The 26,728-nt window shown below is 58.0% G+C and overlaps 2 protein-coding genes across 10 annotated transcripts in view; one reads left to right on the top strand and one right to left on the bottom strand.

Annotated features, from left to right (window-relative positions):
• The window catches only part of FANCI (FA complementation group I), an 84,697-nt gene extending 75,615 nt beyond the window's left edge, over nt 1-9,082 (top strand). For 2 of the 6 annotated variants that reach the window (XM_082736063.1, XM_082736062.1), the window contains exons 30-38: nt 50-118; nt 275-368; nt 737-924; nt 2,038-2,091; nt 2,174-2,233; nt 5,871-5,942; nt 7,155-7,250; nt 7,519-7,626; nt 8,406-9,082. In XM_082736063.1, coding sequence (XP_082592189.1) covers nt 50-118; nt 275-368; nt 737-924; nt 2,038-2,091; nt 2,174-2,233; nt 5,871-5,942; nt 7,155-7,250; nt 7,519-7,626; nt 8,406-8,486 — 822 coding nt within the window. In that variant the 3' untranslated portion in view covers nt 8,487-9,082. Of the gene's footprint in view, nt 1-49; nt 119-274; nt 369-736; nt 925-2,037; nt 2,092-2,173; nt 2,234-5,186; nt 5,478-5,870; nt 5,943-7,154; nt 7,251-7,518; nt 7,627-8,405 lie in introns of those variants that run through there. The other 4 variants (XM_082736064.1, XM_082736065.1, XM_082736066.1 and 1 more) reach the window with 2 other exon arrangements.
• POLG (DNA polymerase gamma, catalytic subunit) lies at nt 8,318-25,845 on the bottom strand. Of its 4 annotated transcripts, none has more exons than XM_082736069.1 (24): nt 25,629-25,815; nt 24,071-24,850; nt 23,222-23,378; nt 21,158-21,353; nt 20,165-20,329; nt 19,913-20,059; nt 19,686-19,765; nt 18,772-18,954; nt 18,535-18,689; nt 18,242-18,368; nt 17,088-17,324; nt 16,116-16,236; nt 15,882-15,980; nt 15,479-15,586; nt 13,809-13,969; nt 13,114-13,167; nt 12,895-13,012; nt 12,315-12,450; nt 11,972-12,218; nt 10,635-10,757; nt 10,340-10,508; nt 10,002-10,210; nt 9,207-9,367; nt 8,318-8,829 (listed from the first exon to the last, which is right to left on the bottom strand). In XM_082736069.1, the coding sequence occupies exons 5-24, from the start codon at nt 20,318-20,320 to the stop codon at nt 8,771-8,773; spliced, it is 2,850 nt and encodes a 949-aa protein (XP_082592195.1). In that variant the 5' UTR covers nt 20,321-20,329; nt 21,158-21,353; nt 23,222-23,378; nt 24,071-24,850; nt 25,629-25,815; the 3' UTR covers nt 8,318-8,770. The 4 variants fall into 4 exon arrangements, with proteins under 4 accessions (XP_082592195.1, XP_082592197.1, XP_082592194.1 ...); XM_082736071.1 differs by having other exon boundaries at nt 19,686-19,808; nt 25,629-25,794; XM_082736068.1 differs by lacking the exon at nt 23,222-23,378 and having other exon boundaries at nt 25,629-25,845.
• Between the last annotated feature and the right edge of the window lie 883 nt (nt 25,846-26,728).

Raw genomic sequence — 26,728 nt, forward strand, 5'->3', positions numbered from 1 at the left:
GGGGCCCAGCCTTCCTGCAATCCCATCTCCTCTCTCTCTGCCTCCTCAGGATGTAGAGGTAGAGAAAACGGACCACTTCGCGATGGTGAATTTGAGAACAGCTGCTCCTACTGTGTGTGTAAGTGTGGACCACCAAGCCATGGGAAACGGCCTTGTCATTCCTCCCATGTTTCTCCCTGCAAAGAGCACACTGTAGTGGCTCGTGTTTCTGGACGGACCTGGTGGTTCTGTTGCTCCAACAGGGAGCCATGCCAGGCCTTCTTTTCTTTTACAGTTGCTTGTTCTGAGTCAGGCTGAAAAAGTCCTAGAAGAAGTGGACTGGCTGATCACCAAGCTTAAGGGACAAGTGAGCCAAGAAATTGTCTCAGGTAAGGTGCGCTCAGGGTGGAGTCACAAGGATTGTGATGAGAGCGGGTCCCCAGAATCCAGATTGCGTAAAATCCAGATTGTGTAAAATCCAGGTTGCGTAAAAGTGCAGCTCGTAAGCCAGGGAGCGGGGGAAAGTGCAGCTCGTTTGTTAGTTGGCTTGAGCCGGATTTCCAGTGCAATGGAAAAAGTAGACGGTAGTGTGGCTTATGATAGAAGGGCTATTGATTGACTGTGCATGATGGATTGCATGCTCGTTGTCCGCAAAAACTTCCCGTTTCATCACGCTTAGTAGATTTCTACATCTCCTTCACTTTAACTAGAAAATAAGGTCAGTGGTTTTGAGTGCGCCAATTTCATTTCCCTCCAGAAGAGCCTTCCTCTCAGGCAACCCGCCCACATCATCCCATCGAGAAAGCCATCATCATGCAGCTGGGAACTCTGCTTACCTTCTTCCACGAGCTCGTACAGACGGCCCTGCCATCGGGCAGCTGTGTGGACATCTTGTTAAAGGACCTTTGCAAAATGTACACCATTCTCACAGCACTTGTTAGATATGTGAGTGTCCGGGAGATGACCCGCGTCCCTCCTGCCCTGTCGCCCCAGCCAGCTGGAGACCCAGCCAGGGCCCCGCTCTCCACAGGGGAAGACCCCCTTGCAGAGCTCTTGCCTACCCCTGTGCAGGCTGTGGTTTGATTCTGGTTTGGTCAGTGGGTGGCGGGTGTCTCCAAAGGCCAGGAAAAAATAGCAGTTGACGGCGTAATTCTAAATCTTCTTTTAGAGGTCTCCCCCATCCTTTTGGGGGGCGGGCATTAAGTGTGTGGCATCCGCTTGAGAGTGAGCGCCTCTTTAGGACTTAATCTAATCTACGGCTGTAGAATTCAGCAGACACTTCATTGCATGCAAAATGGTACTATTTCAAACCAGTCTGGGCACTAAAGAGGTGTTTATTCCTTATTTTGTTCCTTTAACAAGTAGGTGTTAAATGCCTTACAGGTCAGGTGCATGGGTGGGAGAAAGGTTATTAATTTTAAATGCGAGGCATGTTCTGCCCTGGGTTTGAGTTGATGCTCTCTAGTGTCTGTCAGCAGGGAACCCTTCTCCTGCACTTAGAATAATTTTGGTCCTCAGCAGACACTCAGCAGGAAGTAGGCACGGGTGATGTGGTTCTGATTCTAGCAGTGATCCATGTTAAATACCTAGAAGGGCCTAGACAACCCAGAAAGGACGGTAGACCGCCGTGTGGTGTCCCCAAGCAGCAGCATGGCCATCTCAGAAGGTGCGGCTCTGGCCACACGGTGTGTCTCTTAAACATCCCTGCTGGAAATACTGAAAGCCTCTTCTCTTTACTGGCATTTTTAAAGGAAAAACAGGAAAGTCACTGGTTTTCTAGATGCAGGAGCCACTGGCCTGAAGAGCTTTTAAGGCAGTAAGATAACGAGTCAGAAATGGAAGCCCTTCGTTCGTTGTCTGTGACTGGGAGGCTCAGGAGCTTTGAGGAAGGAACAGAGGCAGCCTAGTGCTAGGATTCTCCATGAACGTGCGAGCTTGTTTCCTTTCCCTCGGCTGCCAGCAGCGAGTCCCACTCCCTTAGCTCGTGACTCTGCTGCAGGCGTCTGGGGACGGGGACGTTGACCGAGGATGTCAGCTAATCTGGGAATCTTTGGTTAGTATCTCCAGGTGTGTCAGAGCGCCGGAGGAATTCCAAAAAATATGGAAAAGCTGGTGAGTTGAAGATGCTTTTCCTGGGAATGGGGGAAGCCGTCCCTTCCTGCAGTTACATTGGTTTCCTTGTCTTTTGCTGCAGGTGAAACTGTCCGGTTCTCATCTGACCCCCCTGTGCTATTCTTTCATTTCTTACATACAGGTAAGTGACTCAGTACCAGAATAGATCTGCCTGGAGGAAGGGACTTGTGTCTCCGGGGGGGGACTGCGTGGTCCCGGGAGCCCAGTGTCCATGCAGTTTCTTCCCTATTTGCCATAAACCAAAGGTTTCACTTGGAAGTGGAAGCCAAGGCTTGAGGTATTTACAGCGAAGAAACCTTTAGTCATGCAAAGAAAAAAGTTCTTAATTTGGAGAAAGTGGTCCGCTTGCATTTGGAGCAGGGAAGGAACATGCCTGCTGGCACTGTGACTTGGTTTGTATTGATTCTAAATCAAGCCATGGGCTGTCCTGCGGCGAGTGAGTAAAGTAGCAGGGGGCACGTGAAGGCTGACGTCCAATGGTGCGCGTACGTGGGGGCCCAGCCCTTCCACGGAGTGGAGAGCAGGTGGGCTAGTCTTGTCCGGTGCCCAGACCCCTTTCTCCTCCTCCTAAATGAAGAAAGTAATGGGCTCCTGCAGGACTAGGAGGAATTTTCAGTGTCCGCCAGTCACAGATCCCACCAGGTTCTTGTCATACCTGACGATTGTTACTTTGGCTTATTAAACGGGGATTGTAGGCCTCTGCGTTATGGACATCTCTTGAGCCAGATAATTCCTTGATGTGTGGCCTCTAACCTGCATTCTGGGTTATTTAGCAGCGTCCTGGCCTCTATCCACCAGATGCCAGTAGTGGCCCCCAGTTGTGATAACCAGAAATGCCCCTAGAAATTGCCAAATGTCCCAAAAGGGCAAAATCACCTCCAGTTGAGACCCTGTGGCTTCAATACATGACGACCCACGGTCTCCCAAGGCCACTTAGTCCCAGGTCGAGTGAAGAGTATCACGGGCCGTTACTCATCTTCACCGAACCGAGCAGATGTGCACTGAGTCAACCTCAGCCAAAAGTCCAGAACCAGTTGTTACAGTGGTGGATTGGGACCGCTTTGTAGCGGTGCCCACGTGCTTTCTAACTCTGGGTTGTGCACAGACGCATCTTCCTATCGGTAACTGTTTCATTCTGTGCCAGAAGGGGGCTCCCTCCCCTCCCCTGGTGCATCCGTGACCCAGGGGCCGGTCACCTGGGTTGGGCCAGAGGAGCGCCGAGTCGTGCGCTGCTAGCTAAGGTTCTGTCATCTTGCCTTTGTACCACGCTTGCGATCTGGGTCAGGCCTCCCGTTTGGCAACAGCGTAGGCCTGCTCTCACCAAGCTGTTGCTTCTGGCCTCTCCTTTAATCTCACGTGCGTGCTTGCTCAGAAATGTTCACATAGGTGCCGTCCTGTCAGACCCGTCTCTTGTCTGAATAGGGGATGTATCCCTCCTCTCCTGGGTCAGGTTTGGAGTTCCCCGTCTCCAGGAAGGCCCCATTTCACAGAGTGTACAGACTGAGACAGTCCTCAGAAAGGAGGAGTCTGAGCAAGTACCTGTACATGTTTCTCACCTTACAGATTCACGGTACTCATGAGCACAGCGAAGTGGCCGAGAGGTCCCACGCTGATTAAATACGTTCCGTGTACTTTTCAAGTTCAAGAACTTTTTTTCTTTTTTTCCTTTTTTAAATAACAAGTGCCGTTTGGCAGAATAGCAGTCCAAAGAGTACAGCTTGGAAACTAGTGCTGTAAGACCATATTCGTTTTACCAGAGCGGCGAACACGCAGAGAACCTTCCCCGGGCTCTCTAGGATCCTGGCCTGGCGTTAGGTCAGGCTTCTCTCCCTCAGCCCCTTAATCCTCCTCACTACCTCCTGAGTCAGGAGTTGCCCAGTGTAAGCAACTGGAAAGGAGGAGAGGCGAATGCAAAGAACAGAGCCAGTCCAGAGGCAGACACTGAGCCCAGGTAGTCTGGCCCCACAGCAGGGGTCAGCAGACGTTTTCTCTAAGAGGCCAGAGAGTAAACGTTGCAGGCTGTGGTCGGTTACGCTGCCCGCCTCTGCCGTCGTGACAGAGGGGCAGGTCAGGCCGCCTGGGCAGCGGCTCGGACAAGACAAGCAGGGACTGGATTTGGCCAGCGCCCGCTCCAGGACCCGCTGACGCTGGTGGGCGTGTGAGCTGTTAGAGGGCCTTGAGTTGGTGTTTCTCAGCCCATTCTCAAGCACTGTCTGCTGGGAGTCTCCAGGCTTCTCCTAGACTGTTTCCCCGCATCACACAGAAACCAGTTCGCTAATTCTCAGGCTGCCCTCCCCAGCCGCACCCGCGGTTGACTGGAAGCCATACACGAGTCGGCTGATCCACAGCCAGACATTCTCCTCGGACGGTGAGACGTGCTTCGTGAGCAACCTTGGGCAAAAAGCCTCTGGTTCCTTTAATTCCAGCTCAGCCAGAAACCAGGATTGCATCTCCCACGTCATTCAGAGAGCTGTTATTCTCTTAAAGCCGCTTCTTTTTTCCCCCGCACAGCCTTGGGTCTCTGTCAGTGGGACACAAGCAACGAAAACCAATACTGCAAACCCCTTAGCGTCCTGCTCCGAGCTTGCCTCTTCATGCCTCGTGGGGCGCCTGGGTGGGGGGTTCAGTTGGTTCAGCATCCGCCTTCAGCTCGGGTCATGATCCCAGAGTCCCGAAACTGAGCCCCACGTCAGGCTCCCTGCTCAGCGGGGAGTCTGTCTCTCCCTCTGCCTGCCACTCCCCCTGCTTGTGCTCTCTCTGACAAGTGAAATCTTTAAAAATAAAAAATAAATAAAAGATACCTCCTCCAGCTGGGATTTTTAGTCCTCCTGAATCACCAGGAATGGGCAGTGGACAGGGACTGATTGAAGGAGTTTCAGCAGAGTTCTGTCTATGGCAGCCTCCCTGCCCCTCTCTTCAAAGGGCCTCGCCCTCTACCCTGTGTTCCAAAGCTAAAAGTAGACTTCTTCACACCAGCCCCTCTCGAGTCCCTGCCATTTCTCAGTTTCCAGGACATGCCACATGGACTCCTGCTTCTCCCGAGGTTCCAGTGGTACACTTCTCACCATTTTCAGGTCTCTGTTTCTCATTCTCTGACTTGTGGCGTGGGGCAGGCGTGTTCATCCACAGGCAGGCACAGAACGCCCCTTCAGGTAGAAGTGCCCGTGTTTCGTGTAGCTCACATGCGGTGCGGGTCTGTGCTCTCTGCCGCCTTATCCTCGGTTCCCTTATTCTGTGCCCAGAATAAGCTCTTTATTCTGCGATACTGACAACACAGGTACGTGTTCCTAGAATCTTTAAACCTTCCTCAAGCTCGTAACCACATGGCACATGAGACGTGTCTGCGGTCCCTAAGTGGAAAGACGGAAGGCCCTGGGAGCCACCTCTGGTTTCCTCTCCTTCATGGAAACCCTTGGAGCCAACTGCCCCGTGGGGAAATCGAATTCCTGCCGCCATCCTAACAGTCCCCATTGTCACCAACCTCTTGGCTGGCCTGGTGTAAGAACAGTCAGTCCTGCCTTCACTTCCATGTGCTAGTACTAAGAGCAAGATTGTAAACTTCCCAACAAGACCCCCAAAATATCTGAGGATCATAAAGCGTTACAAAATGTTCCCCGTTTTCCAGCATCTGCCGCTGGTTCTCTCTTCGCCCAGACTTGGTCCCCTTACGAGGCCCCCCATATTCTGCCGTAATCGCCTTCTTAGGAAGTTACCACCATCATCTCCGGCAATGAGAGAATCTGTTTCTGTGTCTTTAGAACAAGAAAAGTCAGAGCCTGAAATGTACAGGAGAGAAGAAGGGGAAAGCAGCCGCGGTTGCCACAGCCATGGTAAGCAGCTGCCGCTCGCAGACACGGTGCTGGGCAACTGTGACTGCGTGCAGGGACAGAAGCCAGTCCCTGGGAGCCCACGTGTGGCGGGATTCCATTTACAGGGCAGGTCCAGGACAGGCAGATCTAGAAAGATGGAACGTACATTAGTGGTTGTCCAGAGCCGGGGAAGCCTGCAGAAACGGGTAGCAATTCCTGGGGGGATGAAAATGCCCTGCGCTTGGTCATGGCAGTGGCGGTGGTTAAACAACTCTGGGTACTGAGCCCTAGATTGGTCAGCTGCGGGCCATGTGCTTTGTAGCTCGTAACGCTCTTACCGAAACGTGTGTGGGGCTGCTGCTCAGCTCAGATTGTGTTCAGAGGGAGCGTTTTTTCCCTCTGAACCAAAAGCCCCATATTTTATTTAGGAAGCCCTCGAACATCTTAAGCTTTTTCTTTAAAAATGACAATGGTTTAGGATTCTCATTGGGAGGGAGTTGTTTTAGGAAAAGTTAATGAGCCCAGTAGATGCTCCCTGAAGGAAATGAAAGGGGCAGGGCGGGAACACGGACGAGGTCGCTCTAGGATGCTGCTGGCAAAGGTCCCGTCCGCAGCATTGGGGGCAACTGCCGAATTTCAGGAGCTCCGACTCCACTCGTGCCCTTTCCCACAGGAGTGGAGGCTAGAAGCCCGCGTACAGGAGGGTCCTAGCGGTGTTGTTTGTAAAAGCAAGTCCTGAAAAAACCGAGATGCCTACCAAGTGGACTAGCTAAATGGGTTTGACAGTGCATCATACTGTAAGACATGGGCCTGAGAAAAATAAAAATTTAATGTTCAGATACAGAATTATCTCCAAGGTCATGTTTTTTTAACCCCCAAATCCTCATTCGTGGCCTTTATTAAATTAAAAAAACACAGCAGTGTGCACCAGAATGAGCTCCTGGTGTTGGGGTATCAGGTCAGGGACACAACCAGATTTCTCCAAGAGGCCCTTCTTTCAGCCAGTGGTCTACAAAACCGTAAATCCCAGGGGATTATCGACGGGGATTCAGTGCTCTCTCTGACGAGATTAACTGCCAGAAATCGTAAGTTACCAGAACATAAGGAACCCTGTGTTTGATTGGCAGACAGACTAGCTTTCTCCTGCTGCCGACCGCTTCGCCGACCCCTTCAGAGGACGACTTCAGAAACCTCTGAACCTGAAACTCAGGTCTTCCCTTCTTTGCCCTGCAGGCCAGAGTTCTCCGAGAAACCAAGCCAATCCCTAATCTCATCTTCGCCATTGAGCAGTATGAGAAATTCCTCATCCACCTTTCGAAGAAGTCCAAGGTAAACACACACAGCCGTGCCACTGTTCCCACGGACCTGGGAGGGGCTGCGTGGACTGAAGCTGCACAGAGTGGTGGGAAAGAAAATAGAACTCTCTCTCTTTGCTCCTCGTGGTCTGATGCCCTGAGTTCAGCTATCACTTGGGAACTCTGGGAAAAGGCCATGGATGTGTGGGCTTTAAGGAGGAACTGAAGGGTTGTTGAGGCCATTGCTGGCGGGGCCTGTTCTGGCCGGAGGAGAACGTGCCCACAGCCCGGTCCTGTCCTAGGTGAACCTGATGCAGCACATGAAGCTCAGCACCTCGCGAGACTTCAAGATCAAAGGGAACATCCTGGACATGGTTCTCCGGGATGAGGAGGCGGATGAACCCGAAGAGGTCAGTGCCTGCTTCCAACCAGAGCGCGGGACGCCACCCGCCCCCTGATGTGGGGAGCCTCGATGGGAGCAGCCCAGGAGGGCGGGGAGCCCCCCCGCCCCCCTCCCCCCGAGGAAAAGGCAAGGCCGGCACGGCCGACACTAAGCAGACCACATGGGAGTCCCCCACATTGGCACACAGGTGGGGCAGACCTTTCCAGAATGGGGGTGAGGACACAAGTTCTTACTGTGGGTCTTTCTTGTGACCTTCTGAACCCCTGGAAGGTGACTAGCCCCAGGGTTGTGGCTCAGCAACCAGTTGGTAGAACCTCTCTGCCTCTTGCCTGGCTCAGGTGCGGCTTTTCCAGGTCCCCCGCCCCCGCGCCCTTTAGTTGTGCGGTCGTAGACCCGACCCCAGGGAGCTCCCCGTACTGCCGCAGCTCAGGTGTGTGTAAGGGTGGAAGTTCACACTGCCGGCTTCTCAGAGAGCTCGAAGCTGCATTCTTCATGTATCCCCCTGCAGGCAGTAATGCACCTGGCCCCATGCGGTCAGGGGGCTCGGGGAGGCACAGAGGCGCCTGTTCTCTCACCCCCTGCCTCTGCCCTGCAGAAGGGCCTCGGTGCTGGCTGCTCAGCCCCGTGGCAGGCCTCCCTGTTCCTCCACAGACAGAACCACCTTTCGGAGAAGGGGAGAAAGCAGGACTACCACAGGCTTTGATGAGAAGATAAAGGATTTTTGTTTTTATTTCCACGGCCTCTGAGCAGGCTTATCACATTTGAGCATTACTTCTCTCCCGCTAGGGCACTGCATCAGAGCACGAGGGACAGAACAAAGAACCAGCCAAGAAGAAAAGGAAAAAAGAAATGAAATGCCTGAGTTAATGTGAACTTTGGGGCTTCTGCTTTCTTTTTACCCAACAAGCAACAGTGCCCCGTGTCCTACAGCCTGCACCACTGGTGGCATCTTGGCTCTGAACCCACTGGACTCCGCCGCACTTTCCCTCGGAGGCAGGCCGTCTAGGCGGCTCCTGCTGCTGGCGAGGGCTGGCCTCCCGCGAGCCCTTTTGCAAGCAGCACAACGCGAGCCTGAGTGTGGGAGCCTGCGCCACCCCGACGGAACTCCACGGGAGCAAATTCGGGGCCTGCAGCTGCGGTCCAGGCCGGCTTCACGGTTCCAAGGAGCCTTTGGTGAGTTCAATTATCTGGTAAATATCCAGCGCTTCACCTGAAAGACAGTGCCCGTGGTTGGTGGTGCCCAGGAGCCAGCAAGGAGGGAAGAGCAAGGCAGAGCAACCGCCGGGGACAGAAGGTGCCGTTGGGGAGTGCCCGTTTTCTTTCTGTATAAAATAAGCTTATTTTCTTTTTAAATGTATCTTTCTGCTTGTTTGGTATTCAAAGCACATTTTTCACCTAAAAATGCACTTTGACCTTATACAAGGTGGCATCTAAAATATATTTCTCTGTGGTTAAAGAGGAAATATTTTGAGTTCTGGTTTCTTCCTTCATATGCCGTGAACATCATGGTCCCTGGAGGTCCCGGGCACGCCCTCCCCGGACCCGCCCGCACTCTGCGCGTGCCGACTGGAGCGGGGTGCAGCTCACCCTGGGGAATCCCGTATCTCCTTTCCATCCCAGTTGGATTGGAAGGGGTTTTACAATCCATGGTCACTTCCTTCCTGAGGCACCGGTCAATATCGACTGTGCTGAAAAAGGCGACGGACTGAGGCAGGTCATTGAGACCCAGCTTGTAGGCAAACATACACCTGCAAGAGACCAGTCCCCTCTCAGACCCGGCCCTCCCCCAGCACACCGCTGCACAGTGAGGGGTTTAGAACATGTCTCTCCCCCCGAAGTTCACTGTCAGCTGTCAGGCACAACCGCCCCAGGGGCAGATGGAGAGGGCCATGGAGTGTTAAGTACCGTCTCCATGATCCACCCATTAGGAGATCTGCTTCCCAAACTAGTTCTGAATGATAGACCATTACGGAACTGTGATTACTGGAGTCAACCAGGTAAACTAGGAATCTTACTACAAGGGAATACAGCCCCATATAGAAAATGTTTTTTAAGCCACATCGGAGTTTCAGACTACCACCAGAAAACACAACGAGGAATCATAAACTTCTGGCACTTAAGGAAACATGGATAAAAGAAAAACCTCTTGATTTTACATGAACTGAGAAAAGCTTTCATTTGATTTTTAAAACAAAAGTCTGTGGCTAGAGGAGACCACGATGGCAGCTACTCATGGAACACCTCCCTGACCTCCTCACTACTTCCGTCCTCTAGTCTGGATTTATGGTCTTTTCAAATCCAAGAAATCCGACTTACAGCTGAGGCTGGTCTTTTTAGGACCTTCATTCCTAGGGAGATGTGAGCAGCCCCTGCCCCGCGTACCTGGTCAGGAGGTTGGTGATCTGCAGGGCCAGGGCCGCGCGGTAGCGGTCCTCCTCTCGCACCAGGTAGCGGACCTCATCGTGGATGCTGATGCAGAAGCGCCCGTCGATGGCAAACTCCTCAAACAGCCACCTCATGGCCACGAGCATGAGGTGTAGATAGTCCACGGCAGAGCTCTGCACCACCCAGTTCACGCGGCTGGTCATAAACTGGGGGGGGAGGGGGCACAGGTCAGAGGGGTTCAGCCACACACCGGCTCGCTGTGGGGAGGTGGTGGTACCGGAGCCCTGCCCCTCCCTGTGACCCCCTCTCCCCAGGCTCCGAGGACCGCGCACTACCTCCCCCTGGACAGCCGAGGGCTCCAGGGCCCGGCTGATGCGGCAGCCCAGCACTGGGGTACACGGGGTGTCAGACATGGCAATGCTCTCCAGCTTATTGAACATTTCGGACTCCGTGCCCCCCATCCACGCTCGTTCGGCAACCACCTCCCACTTCTTCCATCGTGACCTGGGGACACACACACAAAAGCCAGGCTTTGCCTTTCAGCATCTCTGAGCTAAAACTAAGTATATCCCAGCTCCCCCAGGCGAACCCAGACCTGCCCTCCCTCCTTAGGACACAGAAGGTTCTTACTTCCTCGAAGCTTCTCTCTGGATCTTGCGCAGATCCTGCAGGGAAACCCAGCCGTCTTCAGTCCTGTCCACAGGGAGGTCCAACTCCCTCACGAGCCACTCGCCCTCGTCCGACAGCCGGTACCTGGGGGCAGCGTCCCCACATCATTCCCGTGGGAGTGCCTCCTGGGTGCCCGGCCCCAGGCTGCAGTACTCACAGACACCCAGGCCCATGCCTGTGCCCCTGGGCTCGACATCAGAGGGGGGAACAGGCTGAGAGGGGGTAAGTAACTTGCCAAGAGGTGAAGCCCAGACGGGAACTCAGGCCTCCACGGGCTATGCCATGGAAGCCCAGTAAAGGACAGATGCCAGCCTGGGAGCCAGCACGGTTACCACTGTCCTCGTGCTGCAAACGCCAGACCGCCCAGCGGCCACTGAGCTCCATGCTTTAGTGCAGGAGACACAAGGGCTGTGACCTCAGAAGGGAGGGATGGTAGGGAATGGGATACTCCTTGAAGGGAGAAGGACATGTAGAGAAGACCGCGCTGAGCCAAGTCAGACCGAACCCCTCAGTTTCCACTGCCCCAGACTCCCAGCTCCGGTGCGGCCTCAGACCTCACCAGGCTTGACCCTGACGGCTCCCCATGCCCGTCACTCACCTCCACACTGCACTGGGCCTTCCCCACCACCCGCGTCCTCGGGCCAGACTCCCCCGTGTCCCCTTCAAAGGTCTCCACGACTAAGGCCCGACCTCATCCATCCTCATCGCACAGTCCCCACAGTGCGAGCTGTACCCCTCCCCGGTGTTCGCACGCTCCCCCTACACCCTCACTTGCTCGCCCTGCAGCCTCCCAGGAGGAGACCTGCTCGTTAACTGTGGCCCCTGGACATGGTACCTGTGGAAGGCAGACCCGTCCCTCTCCTCCCGGTCTTTAAGGCCCTCCTGGGACCCAGTAAGGCCCTGAGCACACGAGGCGGCACGGCCAGAGGGAACAAACCGCAGCCTCCTGGAGCAAAGCCCATCCGAGGTCTCCAGGGCTCCAGCGCTGCCCCTACCAATGCCCACCGCCCCGCCCCGCCCTCACTCGCTCCCCGGACCCCATGCCGCCACCGTGCCGCCGCTTCGTGGCAACACAGAAGTCCAGCCTAACTCTGATGAAAACTGCTTCAAGTTATTCAATAAGCAAATGTCACAACCCCCGGGGCCAACTATCCTGGAGCCAGGTCAGAGGGCTGGAGGGAGAGGAGCCAAGAGAGGGCTCAGGCCAGGGGGAAAGCGAGATGTGACGAGGGCAGTGAAAGGGAGCAGAGGAGGCCTAAGGCTCTGGGGGAGACGCGGATGGGGGAGGGGCCCCTCACCTGCGAAGGCCCTTGGTGACAGCGTACATCTGCTGGGCCTTCTCGGCTGCCTCCTGCCGGGTGAGCCGGTGGTTGAACTGCATCAGCAGGCGCTCGGCGAAGGGCTGCCCCGCCCCGTAGATGCGGCCGTAGTTGAAGATCTTGGCGTGCTCCCGGCTGATGCCCACGGTCGCCGCGGTCTTACTGTGCAGGTCAGTGCCCCTGCTCTTCCTGCCCTGCAGCGTCATCCAGCCGAAGGCCGTGCAGCCTGGGGAGGGGGGCGGGGAGCCAGGCGTAAGAAAGGCGGCCTGAAGGCGTTCTGCCAGCCCCACGGCTGCCTCGGCTCCGGCCCGGCCCCTCTCACCGTGCATGCCTGCAAAGTGGGCATCTCCGAGCACAGCGGCGATCCACAGCTCCTGCGAGTCCACATCGGCACCCACGAGCACATAGCCGGGCGGGGCCTGCACCATGGCCTTCAACTCACTGCCTACTCGGTCAGGCTGCGGAAGAGGAAGGTCAGGCCCTCCCCAGACACCCCAGTGAGACTCCTCCCCCCGCCCCATTCCTGGAGTCGGGCTCCACTGAGAGTGCTGGGCCTTTCCTGACCGGGTGCTTTCGGTAATGCCAAGCACGGCCCCACACTCCACCCCCAGGGGCTCCCAGGACAGCCGCCGAGCAGCAGCGCGAGGGGACAGTAGACATCCGGCCCCGCCTCCACCCCACCGCAGCTGTGCGCATCACACCTCGTCGTGTCTGACTACGAGGAGGGGCTCAGGTCAAGTTTGCTGAAGGAACCACAGAGCGGCAGAGCTAGATTTGAACTGGGGTCCTGACTGCCCCAGAACTTAGGGTCCTTTTCGTGCTCCTCCCGAAAACCCTCTGTACCCAGTTTCTAAGGAACCCAGGAGAGGCAGCACAGAGACGCGACGGCAGCGCACACATACCCGGGCGTTGCTGGCAGTAAGCCATGTGGGCTCCACGGCCCGGCGCGTGATGGTGCCAGCGGTCACCACCTGAGGCAAGATGGCCCCGTAGCGACCTTCCTCATCGTAGTCGGGATGCCTGGTAGGGTAGGGGAGAACATGAGTCTTGGCAGCTTGCTGTAGTCCTAGGTCCTCCCCTACTCAGTTCTCCCGTCCCCTCAACCACTTGGCAGGCCATACCTGGTCACAGCACGGGGCAGAGCCGACCTGGGCAGCCACACCACCATCTGGGAACTGCGGGGACAGGACTGAGGCTCAGGAAAGCCAAGAGGAACAGAATCCAGCTCTGGGGGCCACTGCGTCCCCTCCTGGCCAGGCCTCACCCTCTCCCCACCGACTTCATTCAGGGCGGCCGAGGCACAACCAAGGCCTGGGGCCCTAAGATCCCTCATCCAGGAGTATATGCCATCTGAGAACCAGGCAGGCCTCCCAGATGGCTTCTGTCCTGCCCCAGAGTGTCTGTGAGGAGTCTGACCTCGGCCCTGCCATGAGCATCTTAGCCACACTCGGGGCGGACCTCAGCAGCCACGGCAGCAGCCTTCTGGCAGCCAGCCCTGCGGCAGAGGCCAGCTGCCCTCCATGCCCCTCAGCCACATCCAGGGCTCCAGCAGCTCCACCATCCAGGCCCAACCACACCACTTTCTACATAAACACAGAGGCTGAGGCTAGGAAGGAAAGGGGCCTGCCCGCAGTCACACGGCACCCAAACCACAAGAAGCCAAGCCTCAAGACTGTCGCTGGGCTGTCCCTCCGGTGCGGCACAGGGGGGTGGGCGGGGGGAACCTGGGTGGGAGGTGGGAGAAGGGGATCCCAGGGCTGCCGTAACCTGGCCAGGGGCACAGATGACAGGTTTCCACCCTCCCACGGCGGCCCACCTGATTCGTTTATGGGCATTCCTCCAGAAAGAAATCATTTTGTTGATTTCCAAGGCACGGGGCCCGCTGGCACCTCCTGGGCCGGCCTGCAGGGTGCCATCCTCCATTTTGGGCAAAAAGTCCTTGGCAAAGGGGCTGCCCACGTTGCAGCTGCTACCATCCTGAAAAGGGCAAAGGAAGCAGGGGCTCTTGGAAGCTGGTGGCAGATCCCTAAGGAACCCCCTGTGTACCTCAGCTCTGACCAAGCCCAGAACCTCAAGCAAACCAGTCTCGGGAAATCCCCAAATGCAACACAGGTGCATGTGCATGCACGCACATGGACAAGCAACTGAGACACAAACACCATCTCCCTCCACCAGGCAGCTGCCCCCTTGTCTGGGGTGGGGGAGGGTACATAGGATCCGAGGTCCCCAGCAGATGTCCCACACTGCAGAGCGTGGACCCATATGAGCTTTCATCCTACATGTGTGTATTTATGATAAAACTATGAAAAGGATGCCTGGGTGGCTCAGCCGTTAAGTGCCTGCGTTTGGCTCAGGTCATGATCACCAGGGTCCTGGGACTGAGCCCCTCCTCAGGCTCCCTGCCCAGCAGAGAGCCTGCTCTGCTCTCCCTTTGCTGCTCCCCCTGCTTGTGTGAGTGCGTACACGCACACTGTCAAATAAATAAGATCTTAAAAAAAAAAAAATATGATAAACAGCACATGGTGAAACTGTCATAGAAATATCTAATAAAACAGAAGTGTAACAATAAGGCGCCTGGGTGGCTCGGTAAGTTGAACCTCTGCCTTCGGCTCAGGTCAGATCTCAGGGTCCTGGGATCGAGCCCCAAGTCGGGCTCTCTGCTCAGCGGGGAGCCTGCTTCCTCCTCTCTCTCCCTACCTGCCTCTCTGCCTATGATCCATCAAATAAAATCTTCAAAATAAAAATTTTAAAAATCATTAAAAAAAAAAGTGTAACAATGAACTGTAATAAAAGTTATACGTATCTGTATTCCCTCAAAATATCTCACGTACTGTATCCACCCTTCGTGCACTAACGTGAGGGATAAAATGCCTCCTGTCTCCGTGAGATGAAGTGAGGTGAGAGACACAGGCACAGGCCGAAGCCTCAGTCTCCTTGTGGCCTCCTGAGGCTGCCTCAGCAGGAAAATCCTCAGCGGACACAGGGCAGCTCAGTCAGTTGAGCATCTGTCTTTGGCTCTGGTCATAATCCCAGGGTCCCAGGACTGAACCCCGCATCGGGCTCCCCATCCTCTGCAGGGAGCCTGCTTCCCCCTCTCCCTCTCCCACTGTCTGCCACTCCCCATGCTTCTGCTATCTTTGTCAAATAAATAAAAGCTTAAAAAAAAAAAAAAAAGGGCAGATCACCTGCTTCAGGATCGAGGCTGACCCAGGGAACTACCCACCGTGGGACACCAGCACCCATCATGTGACCCACATGCCCGACACCTGATAGCCACCGTCATTTAATCATACCACCATGCCCCTCGCCAACCAACTTTCAGGAGGCAGAGACTCCAAGAGATGGGGAACTGTCTGGGACCATGCCCTGCCCCACCACGTGTGTTGCTCCTGTGCTAGGGCGCTTCTGGGTTGAGTCACTCCAGGGACATGGGCGCCCAAGGCACGGTGAGGGCAGCACGGAACAGGCGTCTATCAGGACACACACCTTGTGAGGCAGCTTGAAGAACCAGCAGCCGGGGACGTCCACATCGTTGTAAGGTCCGTTGCCATGGTGATAGGCTGGCTGGCTGCCTTTGGGGCCACCAGCGGCAGTCTGTGGGGGCCACACACCTAGATGAGGCCCTGCTCAGCACCTGCATTCGGTGAGGGCCAGGGCATGGGAAAAGGGCCTGAGGCAGCCAACGGTGTGCTGAGAAGTGGCAGGATGACCACGAGCCTCAGGCTCCCTCCTCAGCCTCCAAGAAATATGGGGCCACCCACGGGCAAGGCAGTGTGTCCCCACCCCCACCCCCGGGACCTTGGGAATGCTCTGGCAAGGGGGAGAGCTACGTAGGGCACAAGAGCAAGGCCCCGCCACCCAGACAACCCCAGCCCAGAAGCCCGCTCACCAGAGCCGGGGGCTGACTGGGGACAGCCGCTCCGCAGCGCTCCGACCTGGCCTCCACCTCCACTTCTGCCTCTGCTTCCAGGCAGCCCAGTTCTTCCACCTGGATGGGCCCAGGTGCCAAGGAAGTGAAGCAGGGGGCTGGCCTAGGGCCAGCACCCCAGGGCCCCCAGGGCGCCGCCCCCACCCAGAAGGCCGCCTGTCCCCAGGAGGGAGCAGACTTCAGAGCTGCCCTCACCGTCTGCCACATGGCGCTGCCGTCGGCGAGCAGGAACTCCTCCGCCAGGCCTGCCTGCTGGGGCTCCGGCTGCTGCTTCCCCTGTTCAAGACAGTGCTTCCTGTACAGGGACTCGATGGCTCTGTGCAGAGAAGAGCAGCGGCCTCTGATTACAGGGGGGCCCGGGCCGGGCGGCTCGCTAGGGCCTTCCCCAACTCCCTTTGCTCAGGCCTCAGAACCAGCTCTGAGGCAAAGCGGGACAGCGCTCTCCCTGGTTTTCAGACAGGGAGTGACAAATCCAAGTAAAACACAACACGCCGGTGGCAGGCGAGGGTGCGAGCCCTGGTCTGACCCCAATCTGAGCTCCCAGCTCGCAGCAGCCGCCTCCCCTGGGAAAGCTCTGGGAGCTGAGCAGCCTTGCCCACAGGACCCCAGGCCCCTTTTGTCCCCAGGGCTCTGCAGGTAACTCGGGCTGTCCTGCAGAACCGGGCCTCCCAACTTGAGCCATGTGGAGTGCCACGGCTTGTCCCCAACACCTGCCTGTCCAAAGCTCAGGACTCGGGATCTCAGACAAGTCCAGAGACTTCCCTAGACCTCTGTTCTGCCAACTCTACCGTGTGGCTAACCACTCGATCTGACGCGGCTGCCTGCGAACCAACGAGGGGCACCACGAAAGCTTTATGATCAGAGTGGAACTCGTGCTTGATAAACTCTACACAGAAAAGAAAAACAGCCCACCTCCGCTGCTGCTCCCGACAGCCCCCCGCAGCTCGCTCCTGGGAAGGCAGCTGTGCCACTGGACCCGAGGGCAGGGCCTCAGGCCTCCACGCCCCTGTGGGGCTCCGACCGCACAAGGAAAGGGCAGCCACGGAAACGAGGACTCACACCCAGACCCTCGCACCCCAGCTCTTCCCGCTGGCCTGGGCCAGGCTTGGGTCCTCCAGCAAAGGGAAGGGGTCCCCAGACTCCACCTTTTCCTTTCCTGAGCCTCACCTGTAGGGGCAGGCCACCCCAGCTGAGGCCGGGGCGGTTTCCACGGGCGCCTGGGCCAGGTTGTCCCGCCGCCCGGGCACCAGATACCCCCAGCCATGCCGCTCCGAGCAGTGCAGAGGGAAGCCATCCCAGGTCATTGCCATGAGTTTTGGAGTGACCCGCATCTGCAGGCTGAGGAGGCTGGGGCCCGGGGTCCACGCGGGGTCATCTAGCCGGGGACAAAGCTTCCGGTACCACCTGTGCCCCACCCGAGGAGAGCAGTGTCACTGCGGTGAGGGAGGACAGCACAGAACCACAAGCCAGGCTCCCTCTCCCATGACCACGCCCACCCTTCAAAGCCCAGAGGCTTTCTGGTGACCTCAGCCTAGAGTCCCAGTGCCCTCCCTCTGCAGGTACACCCATGACCCCCAGGAAGTCCCCTAGAATAATTCACGCATCTGAAAAGGAAGATCCTAGGTCAGGCCTACCAGACTAGTCAGAAACCAAGGCCTGTAAGTGTGGGCCAGCACTGGGCTCCTTCCCAACCTCCGTTCCATAGAGAGCAACTGGCCCGAGAAGACAGCAGATCTGCCCCACTGCTGCTCCAGGGTCACACAGGGCTTTCAGAGCCCCATCTATCACACACTGTTCACCACGGCCAACCCAAAGGTTGTACACAACTTAGACCTCCCTTAAGTTGTGAAGAGATCCTGCTATTCACCCTGGTTGCCCCTATTTTCTCATCTCTGCCTGTCTATGAGGCTCATAAAAATCCCCTCCTCAAGGAAGCCTTCCCTGATTTCTCCAGGCAGAGTTAGGTGCTGCCTCAACACTGCTCACTCTTCCTTCTCATCAGGAATATAAAGACTAGCTGCCTGGGTTGGTTTTCATGCCTAGCTCCTCCTAGGGAGAAGCAGCTCCTAGAAAGGAACCGTCCCTATCTGTACCCCAGGTGGCTGCAGTGGGCCCAGCATTCAGCAGGGGCTCAGTGCACTTGCACTGAATGAGACCAGCGAGCCGGGGGTCAGAATGAGCAAGTGACTGGAAGACAGAAGGAATGACAGCAGGTCCCCAAGGGTTCCCCACAAACACCACCCTGGTGCTGGGGCCCAGGTAAAGGGAGTCTCATGGGAGGAGAAGTGCGGACTCTGGACACATGAGGGGCTGAGGCTTACCCAGGGTGTCCAGGAAGATGCTGGGGCCGCTTGGGCAAGACCTCTGCAGTCCCCTTCAAGCGCTCCAAGCAGGCACGAGCCATGCCATCTCGCTGAACCTCCTCCTCCTCACTGGGGGGGCCGGGGTCTGCAGAGGGTGGGCAGGACCATTAGGACCCGCGGAAGGGTCTCTCCGGAAGACCTGCCCAGCCACTTATCTCTGGAAGGCCGGAGGACCCCTTTCAGTGGTCCCAGTGGGTCCCAGGACCTTCCCAGGGACCATCCCTGCCCCACCTCCCGCCCATGCTCCCCACCTTCCTGATCCTTGGGCTCCCCAGGGGCCCCAGCCCCCTCGATGGGCAACTTGCTGGCTGTAGTTGGCTCCTTCCTCTTCACCTTCTTTGCCTTCTTCTGCTTAAACTCTTGCAGGTCCCACTCCAGGTCCCAGAGCCAGGGGTCTTCCTTGTACCTGCAGAGCAAGTACACCAGGGTGGCGTAAGGCCCAGCCCACCCGTACTCACCTAGATCCTGCCCTCCCAAGGCCTGCCTACCTCTGTCCTGAGAGCAGCTGGCAGGCGTCGTTGGCCAGGTCCATCAGTGACTTCTTCATCTCCCGCTGGAGCTCCTCGTACGTGCTCTGCGCCTCTGCCAGGTACCGCTCCCAGTTGTGGTTCACGGGCAGGTAGGAGACCCCCATCTCCAGCATGCCAGCCAGGGTCACTGGGTGGGGGCACCTGGGGGTGGGCGGAAACACCACGGCAGTCAAAAATGGCCCCAGAAAGCAAGGCGTGGGCCCAGTCCCTGAGCCAGTCTGGTGAGCCTCAACCTGACCACCCAGGCAGTGTAGCGCTGATGCCAGACCAGGTCTCAAGCCCAGCTGGAAGACTCTGGAACCCTGAGATGCTAGGTAAGTCACTTCCCCTGACATAGACAGTTCCTCTATCAAGTGGATACAGTATCATCCCGACCTCAAGGGATAATCCTTGTTACAGTTACAGGCAAAAGTGGAAACAGGTGCCTTCTCCTATGTCAAGCCTCAGCAAGCACCCCGCACTGCACTAGATCACAGACAAGCCTCCCAATGGGGCTGGGCGTTATTTGTGTGTGCTTTACAGACACACACAGACACTGAGAAACCAAGTGACCTGCCCAAGGGCAAATGAATGAGACAGGCCAGTCAATTCAAATGAAGTCTAGGGGACACTTGTGACTGGCCACACTGTATGAGTGACTCACTACCAAACATGACCAAGACAGATGTGAAGCCCTGGGCTCAGGGTCTGGGCACGGACAGGGTGCTCAATCAGCCAGGACCACACACAGGAAGCACTGCCACAGCCCTCAGCTCTCCCCTCCAGGCCCTGAAAAGGCTAAAGTCCACAGGCTGAGGGAGACCTTTTGACCAAGGATCTAGGTACCAGAACTCTACTGACCCCCAGGGGTTCCCACCGGGGCCCCCCCTCACCTCTCCAAGAAGAGCGGTAGCTGCTGCTGGAAAACCTCATAGGTGGCCCACACGTCCTGGGCACAGTACTGCATCAGGTCCTGGCACAGGCGACAGGAAGGCGCTGGGTGGGCAGCCATCCCACTGCCATGGCCAGGTCTCAGGGTCAGGTTGGGCAGCCACACTCCCTGGGGTCAGCTAGGGGCTGCCACGGCCCAGCCCCCCAGAGCCCTTCACCAGCACCGTACCTGGAAGTTCTCACGGATGTCCTTCATGCTACCCTTGACAAACAGCTCTCGAGGCTCCTTCTCTAAGGGGGGCCCCCCAACATAGAGGCCATGCACGTCTGCCAGATTATTGACACTGCTGATGTCCAGCCAGTCCCAGGACGAGATCTGGGGGGCCAGAGCGAGGGATACAGTTCAGCCTCGGGACAGACAGGCAGGCTGGTGAGACAGTCCCAAGCGGCCCAGTCCGGCCTCCCGCAGTTGAGCGCTCACCGCTGGGCCACCGGCTTTGCGGGGGGCCTTCTGGCCTCGCTGCGTGGGGTGTTGGGCCTTGCGCTTGCCCTGCTTGGCTGCCATCCACAGACTGCGCTGGAAACCGCTGAGCCCCGAGATGGCCATGTGCATGCTCATGGTGTCCAGGAAGCGCATGCGGGAGCCCTGTGGGGGGCAGGGGGGCTGGAGCTGAGGCCACTTGGCACTGCTTCAGGGGTGTCACCCCACCAGCCCGACCCCAGCCTCCTATCACACGACCTTCCAAAACTTAAGACTCTCCTCGTGCTTGCTCACACTTAGCCCTCTGGCGGGGACAGGCTCGCCCTCCCACATCCCACCCTCCAAGGGGCAGGCCTGGCTCAACCACAACACACGGGTCCCTCCCAGCGGGTCCAGCCACAGCTCTGAGGGCTGCCTTGGGAACAGAGGGGCCAGATCGAGGCCTTCTGAGCTCCCAGCCTCGGCCCCCCACCCCAGCCCTGCTGCTCGCAAGCTCTGTAGCCCTGTTCAGGTCAACAAGGCTACCCTCACCAGGCCCACCTTTCTTCTGGGCTGGCTGTAAGGAGGCATCGTTCAACCCCCACCCCCACCCCAACCCTGCCAGGTAGCTTCTGCCTGCGCCCCCTTTTCACAAGTAAGGAAACGGAGGCTCAGGGACGGTAAGGCGCTCAGGCTGCTTGCCCCTGTTGGGGGCAGGTGTGAGCCCAGGCTGTGTGGCCCAGAGCCTCCAAAGACCCACGCTATGCTCTAAACCACCACGCCAAGAGAAGGGATAGCAGTACTCCCTGACAACGCCCGCGCCGTACCAGGCCAGTCCTGGGGAATGAACAGCAGGGCCCAGGGACCAGGGGCTGCGCTAGTCAACTGGCAGGCCCCACAGCTGCTACCAAGATAGAGAAGCTGACGAGGAAAAGCAATGCCTTCCCTAACCCCCAGGGTCAGAGCTCTCAGGACACCCCCTGCCAGAAGCTACCCTGGCCCCAGGAACCTTACCTGGATCAGGTACTGCTCCCTGATATGGGCTCGATCAAAGCACACGTTGTGCCCCACCACTAACTGCTCCTGCCAGCCGCGCCGGGTGGGGCCGCCAGCACTGGCAGGGACCTCCAGAGGAATGAGGTCAGCCGGCGACAGCTGGTTGGTCCAAGAGTAACGCTCTTCCACCAGCCGCCGGCTGCACCAAGAATACCTAAGGGAGGCGAGAGGCAGACAGGCTGGGCACAGGCGCGGCCGACTTCCACTCCGCGACCCCACACCTACCGCCGCGAGCCGGCTCCCAGGCTAGCAGCTGGGACGCGAGCGAGCCCAGGGAGTGCTCCCCACCCTCACGGAGCCGGAGAGCGGGTGGGGGCGTGTGGGAGGGAGGTCATAAAAGCTCCTTGACTTCACCCTTCCACAGATAAAACAGAGCTAAATGCTGCATGCTGGGGGTCCCACACGGGCACCCAACCTGAACCCTGGGGTCCAGGGTTCACAAAGTCTGTGTTTATGAGCACTGTCTACCCCTCGGATCTGGAAGCACCCAACAGCAGGTGTTCAAAACGTTAGTAAGGGAGACAGACAATTCCAACAGAATCCAAAGTGGGAATTTTTTTTTTTTGGTTGAAAGTAGCAAAAAAAGAAAAAAAAAAAAAAGACAAATGCTGCACATGTACAGGATGAACCATCTAAATAACGGCTGGAAAGACTCTGAAGGACCAAGAGCAAATCACGCACCTTGGAGCAGGTACGGGCCTCTCCGAGCCACCCGAGGGGAGCCGAGGGCAAGTGTGGGCCTGGAGGGGCCGGGCCACCCGGGCAGAGAAGAGCACCATCTGCGGGCGCCTGACCCCGACTCGGGCAAGGCTGGAGGGTGCCCAAGATCCACGAGGCCAGGCATGGCAAGGCCACTGAGGAAAAGCCCACTGTGAACCACAGAGGACGCCAGAGAGTCAAAGCCACTCAGCACCAAAGGGAGGGACGAGGCCTCCTGTGACCTCTGCAGCCACCCAGCCCCCCTCCGCCCCGGAGCAGCTGGGGCCATGCGCCCCCGCCGCAGCTTCAACAAACACAACAGCACCTTCCACAGGGGAGGGGGAAACCGGCAGAAAGCGGCTCCTCGTTTTAAACCTGCTAAAGTCTAACTCACAACCAAATGTGGCCATACGCTCAGGGACGCAGGCCGCGACCGCCTCCCCCTTCTGAGCCCTGGCTGGAAGAGGAGGCTGGAAAGTGTCACATGTCTGAGGCTATGGTGACGGCAGGAACTCCAGGCACAACAAAAAGGCCAGACTGGTGTCAAGATCCAGGGCTGCAGCTGCGCACAGAGCCGTCTTACGACACGTCTGTGACAAAAAAGCAGCCAACATGCAAACACGTGTGGCACATACAAGAGGTTTCGAATCAATGCCGTTAACTTAACTCTCTACACTTGTCCTGTGAACCGCAGATCAATGTTGGCACCTGTGTGACGACCCTCTAGTGCGACGACCATAGTCTTCGGCCACAGCCTTTGGGAAGCTGCTCTGCGGAATGGCTAAGCTGCCCTCCCCCGGGCCCCCAAAACCACCCCAAAATCTCAGGCTGAGCTGGAACTTGCGGTTACACAGCCACACGGGAGGGACATGCCCAAGTTCACAGCAGACTGCTCAGAGGGGCCCCATCTGGCACTCCCTGCCCCTCCAGTCAGGCTCCCAGGAGGAAGGCCCCCACGGGAGCCCAGGCCTCGGCAGGGACTCCTGCCACCCCGCAAACCGAGCAGTGCCCCCAGGACCACTGGCAAGAATGGACTGAGGCTGAGAGGGTGGGGAGGGCGGGGAGAGGGAGGAGGAGGGAGAGAAAAGGGGGCTTGAGGTAAAATGGCCAAAAATGACCGAGAGATCAAAAACCAAGTCTTTCTTGTCACTGGTTTCCTAATTTGCCTTCAGCCACCACAGCCTGCTTTACCTTCTCAAACAGTGGGTGGTACTCCCTCTACATGGACCGTCAAGTCACACAGGAAGCACTGAGATTCTCGTCTCAACTGGGACTAAATCAATGCGGAACCTGGTTTTGCTCTTTTCAGCCATTAATGCCTACCTTATCTATTTAGCCATGTTTTCACCATTTTCAACTGCATATTTAACATTTCGCAGCTTTCTGTACAAAGATGTAGCTTCCAATAGGGATAAAGAAACTGCTAACTTTTGTGCTGGCCATGCCTGAAAGCATTGGGGCTGTAAAGAGTATTTTAATCCTGGAATGAAGAATAAAAAAGGGGAGAAACAGGACTGCCATCATTGTTTGAAAAAGAAACGTGGGTAGCACTTAGAAAGTTATTTAAAAAGAAGAGAGAGAAATTTGGATATACCTTCCGGGGACCAAAATGCCTGTTTGGGAGGCTGGGGACAATGAGGAGGGGTTGCGGGGGGTGGGGGGGGGGTGCTACATCTGGGTGGGAGTGTGTTTGGCGACATTGTAGGGATAGCTGGTCTGGCATTTAAGGGAGCAGCTGGCGACGCTAAATGCTCTGTACTGTCTGGGACAGCCCATGATAACCACCAGCATCCCCAAACAGAAACACTGTTCAAAGGTCTTGGACTAACTTCTCAGGAAGCAATTAGGGGAGGGGGAAAAGCACCCAATCCAGGTGGCCTCTAATGGTCTCCCCTAGGATCCCAAGCACAAGCTACTGTCCTTCTCCACATAGCCCCTATCACCACTTGCTGTTTGCTTGGGTGTTTGTTAACTGCCTGTGTCTTCCCACCAGAATATAAGCTCTGTGAAAGCTGGGGTCAAGCCTACTTTAGTTCACCACGAATCCGCAGTCCCTACAAGAGCACCCTGGTGGCACACAGTGGGACCTCCGGAAACGGTCACTGAGACGAACCATTCAGCTGGGCCCCCCCACACCTGTGCTAAAGTCCCCGGAGCCCAGCCCCTACTTACCAGGCCGAGGGGGATATGGCCACCGCCAACGTGGGGCAAGTTCCCTCTGCCAAGCAGACCTCCACGTCGAACACCAGGGCCCGCTCCTCGGGGATGGCCACGGGTACGGCCTCCCCCGCGGGGCCGTACCGGGTCCAGCCCTCCGCCCAGGCCCAGCTCGGGGGCTGGGGGGGCAGCTGGGCCTGCAATAACGAGTTGGCCGCCTCCAGGTAGGGCAGGCTCTGCTTCTGGGCCAGGAGCCGGAAGTGCTGGTCCAGGCTGCCCCCGTAGAGGGGCGGCAGGCGCAGCTCCACGTCCGGCAAGGGCGTGGCCGGCTGCCCCCAGAGCCCGTGCCGCTGCAGGTGCTCGACGCTGCGGCGCACCGCGGCCTCGCCAGGCGTCTCCCCGCCGCGCCCGAAGATTTGCTCGTGAAGCCCTCTCGAGAGCATCTGGATGTGCAATGGGTTGTGCCGCAGCTGCCCGCCCTCCGAGGATGGCACTTGCTGCGGCGGCGACGGCGGCTGCCCGTCGCTGGGGACGGGGGCGGGGCCGGAGCTGGAGACCCAGCGCCCCGGAGCTGGAACTGGCCCTGGCCCGACGGTGGTGGCGCCGGCCACCCTCTTCCAGAGCAGGCGGCTCATGGTTGGTGCAGGGAGCCCCCCGCTGGGAGTCAGGACACCTGGCTTTGGGCTCCAGCTTGGCTGCTTTTACTGGCCGAAAGACGTGGAGGGAGACACGTCCTGTCTCTGTTTTCCAGTCAGTGAAATGGGTCTGACCATGCCTGCCTTCCACCCACAAATCCTGAAGGAGACAGACGATACCAAGTGTTATTTCTCACATGTGCGGTACGTGGTCCGTGACGAGCCGTCACTCCTCGAGCACTCACTGCGTCCCAGGCAGCGTGCCAGGAGCTTTTAGGGACATTTTCTCAGTGAAGCCCCCAACAGCCACGAGAATCACCAACACCCCTCCTGAGGACACTGAGGTTCCAGCAGGTGCATCAGTGAACTTGGGGGAGGAGGACGCAGTGGTTACCAGCGACGGTCCCGGAGGAGGACGCGGCGGGTTTGAATCCCGGCGCTGGCTGTCAGGAGATGCGTGACCTTGGGCGAGCTCCCTAAGGCCCCAAGCTCCTGCTCCGTAAAATGGGATTACGGATTCTATCGGTCACGCGGAACCGCCGTGCGGGTGACTCAGGGCGAACAAGTCGCGAGACCCGACCCTTGGCAAACGCTTGCCAAAGGGTGGCCGCCAGCTCCGCGACCGGCGCGGCCCCAGGGCCTAGCGCCGCCAGGTGCCAGCCCCCGGATTCGAACCCGCAGGGCGGGCCGCCGGCCCCCGGGGCTCCCACCCGTGCCCGCGCCGTGGCCCCGCGGGCCCAGGGCGCCCTGCAGGAGGCCGCGGCCCCCGCGCGCCCGGGCGCCCGCCCGTGCCCGTGCCCGGCGGCGCGCGGTGCGCCCTGGGACGAGCCTCCGCCCAGCTCCGGGCCTCGCTCCCTGACTGGAGAAGGAGGGGCCGCACCGCCGCTCGGCGACCCGGCCTCCCCCGCTCCCCGCCCCGGGCCGAACCCGCCGGAAACCTCGGTCCGTCCGGTGCTTCCCGGGCTGCGGCTCCCGACCCCAGGCCCACGGAGCGGCGTCTCCCGCCGCACGGCCTACGCGAGCCTCGGGGTGGCGTGTGGCCTCCACCCGACCAGTCCGCCTCGCTGGCAGCCGCAACTTCCCGTCTGCTCCCCGTTCCGTCCCGCGGCTACCCGAGAGGCAGGCGGGAGACCCGGCGCGACCAATAAGAGCGCCGCAAGTGGACTGGTCCGCCCGCAGGGGGGAGAGGGAGACTTCCGGGTGGGCTCTCCCGGCAGTACCCTGGTAGCCAAAGTCTAACCTCCCCTGCTCAAGGAACAAATGGATTGGTCCCAGGCAAGCCGGTGGGCGGTAAAGCTACTTTTCAGATTGTCCAAAGAGAGCTAGGCGTCGGGCGGCCGCGTGGCCTAATGGATAAGGCGTCTGACTTCGGATCAGAAGATTGCAGGTTCGAGTCCTGCCGCGGTCGCAGAGGGTCCGCTCACAATTTTTGGCCTGTTCCGCCTTCAGAAGGCAGCGTCGCGACCCGCATTTCACCCCACGTCGAGATCTGGGAACGCCGGGATTCTCAGAAGTAACGGTTCCTCCCTCCGATCACGTCCCTATGAAGTGGACTCCGGGGCACGTTTCTAAATTGCACCACCAGCCGCGCATACCCGCAACGCAGGTGGAGGAGGATGGAGAGCGAGGGGCATCGTTTAGGGAAATCCTAATTCACACTCGATTGGTTTGTGGGAATGACAAGGGTTCGCAGCTGGAAGGGAGACGCGTCCTCCCCCAGCCCCCTGCTCCAAACATACTGCCTTTTGGGAAACCCGAGTCTGCGGTCCGGTCGCCAGCCCCCCGCCCGAGCGCCTGGGGAGCCTTCCAGCCTTTTCGGTCTCCCGCCTCCTCATTCACCTCCTCTTGCTCCAGGGGCCGCAGCCGCTCTGCTGTCGGTGCCCGTTGGTCCCTGGTCCATAGACTGTAAAGTACCTGGAGGAATGAGGCCCTTGTGAATAACTAGAGCCTGAGGCTTGGAGCTCGGAGAGCAGCTGCGCCGATTTAAGGTCACGGGAGATTTGGGGTCGACCCGAGCTCACAGAGCTGATTAAGGACC

This window comes from Mustela nivalis, assembly GCF_964662115.1.
Source record: "Mustela nivalis genome assembly, chromosome: 6".
Taxonomy (NCBI): domain Eukaryota; kingdom Metazoa; phylum Chordata; class Mammalia; order Carnivora; family Mustelidae; genus Mustela; species Mustela nivalis.

What these genes read in the sequence shown, in the direction of transcription:
- POLG (XM_082736068.1), bottom strand. Translation starts at nt 24,690, where the DNA reads ATGAGCCGCCTGCTCTGGAAGAGGGTGGCCGGCGCCACCACCGTCGGG. An exon ending in ACATCCGTGAGAACTTCCAG is followed by an intron (nt 19,766 to 19,912) that starts GTACGGTGCTGG and finishes CGCCTGTGCCAG; the next exon opens with GACCTGATGCAGTACTGTGC. An exon ending in GCAGCGCCATGTGGCAGACG is followed by an intron (nt 15,981 to 16,115) that starts GTGAGGGCAGCT and finishes GGGCCCATCCAG; the next exon opens with GTGGAAGAACTGGGCTGCCT.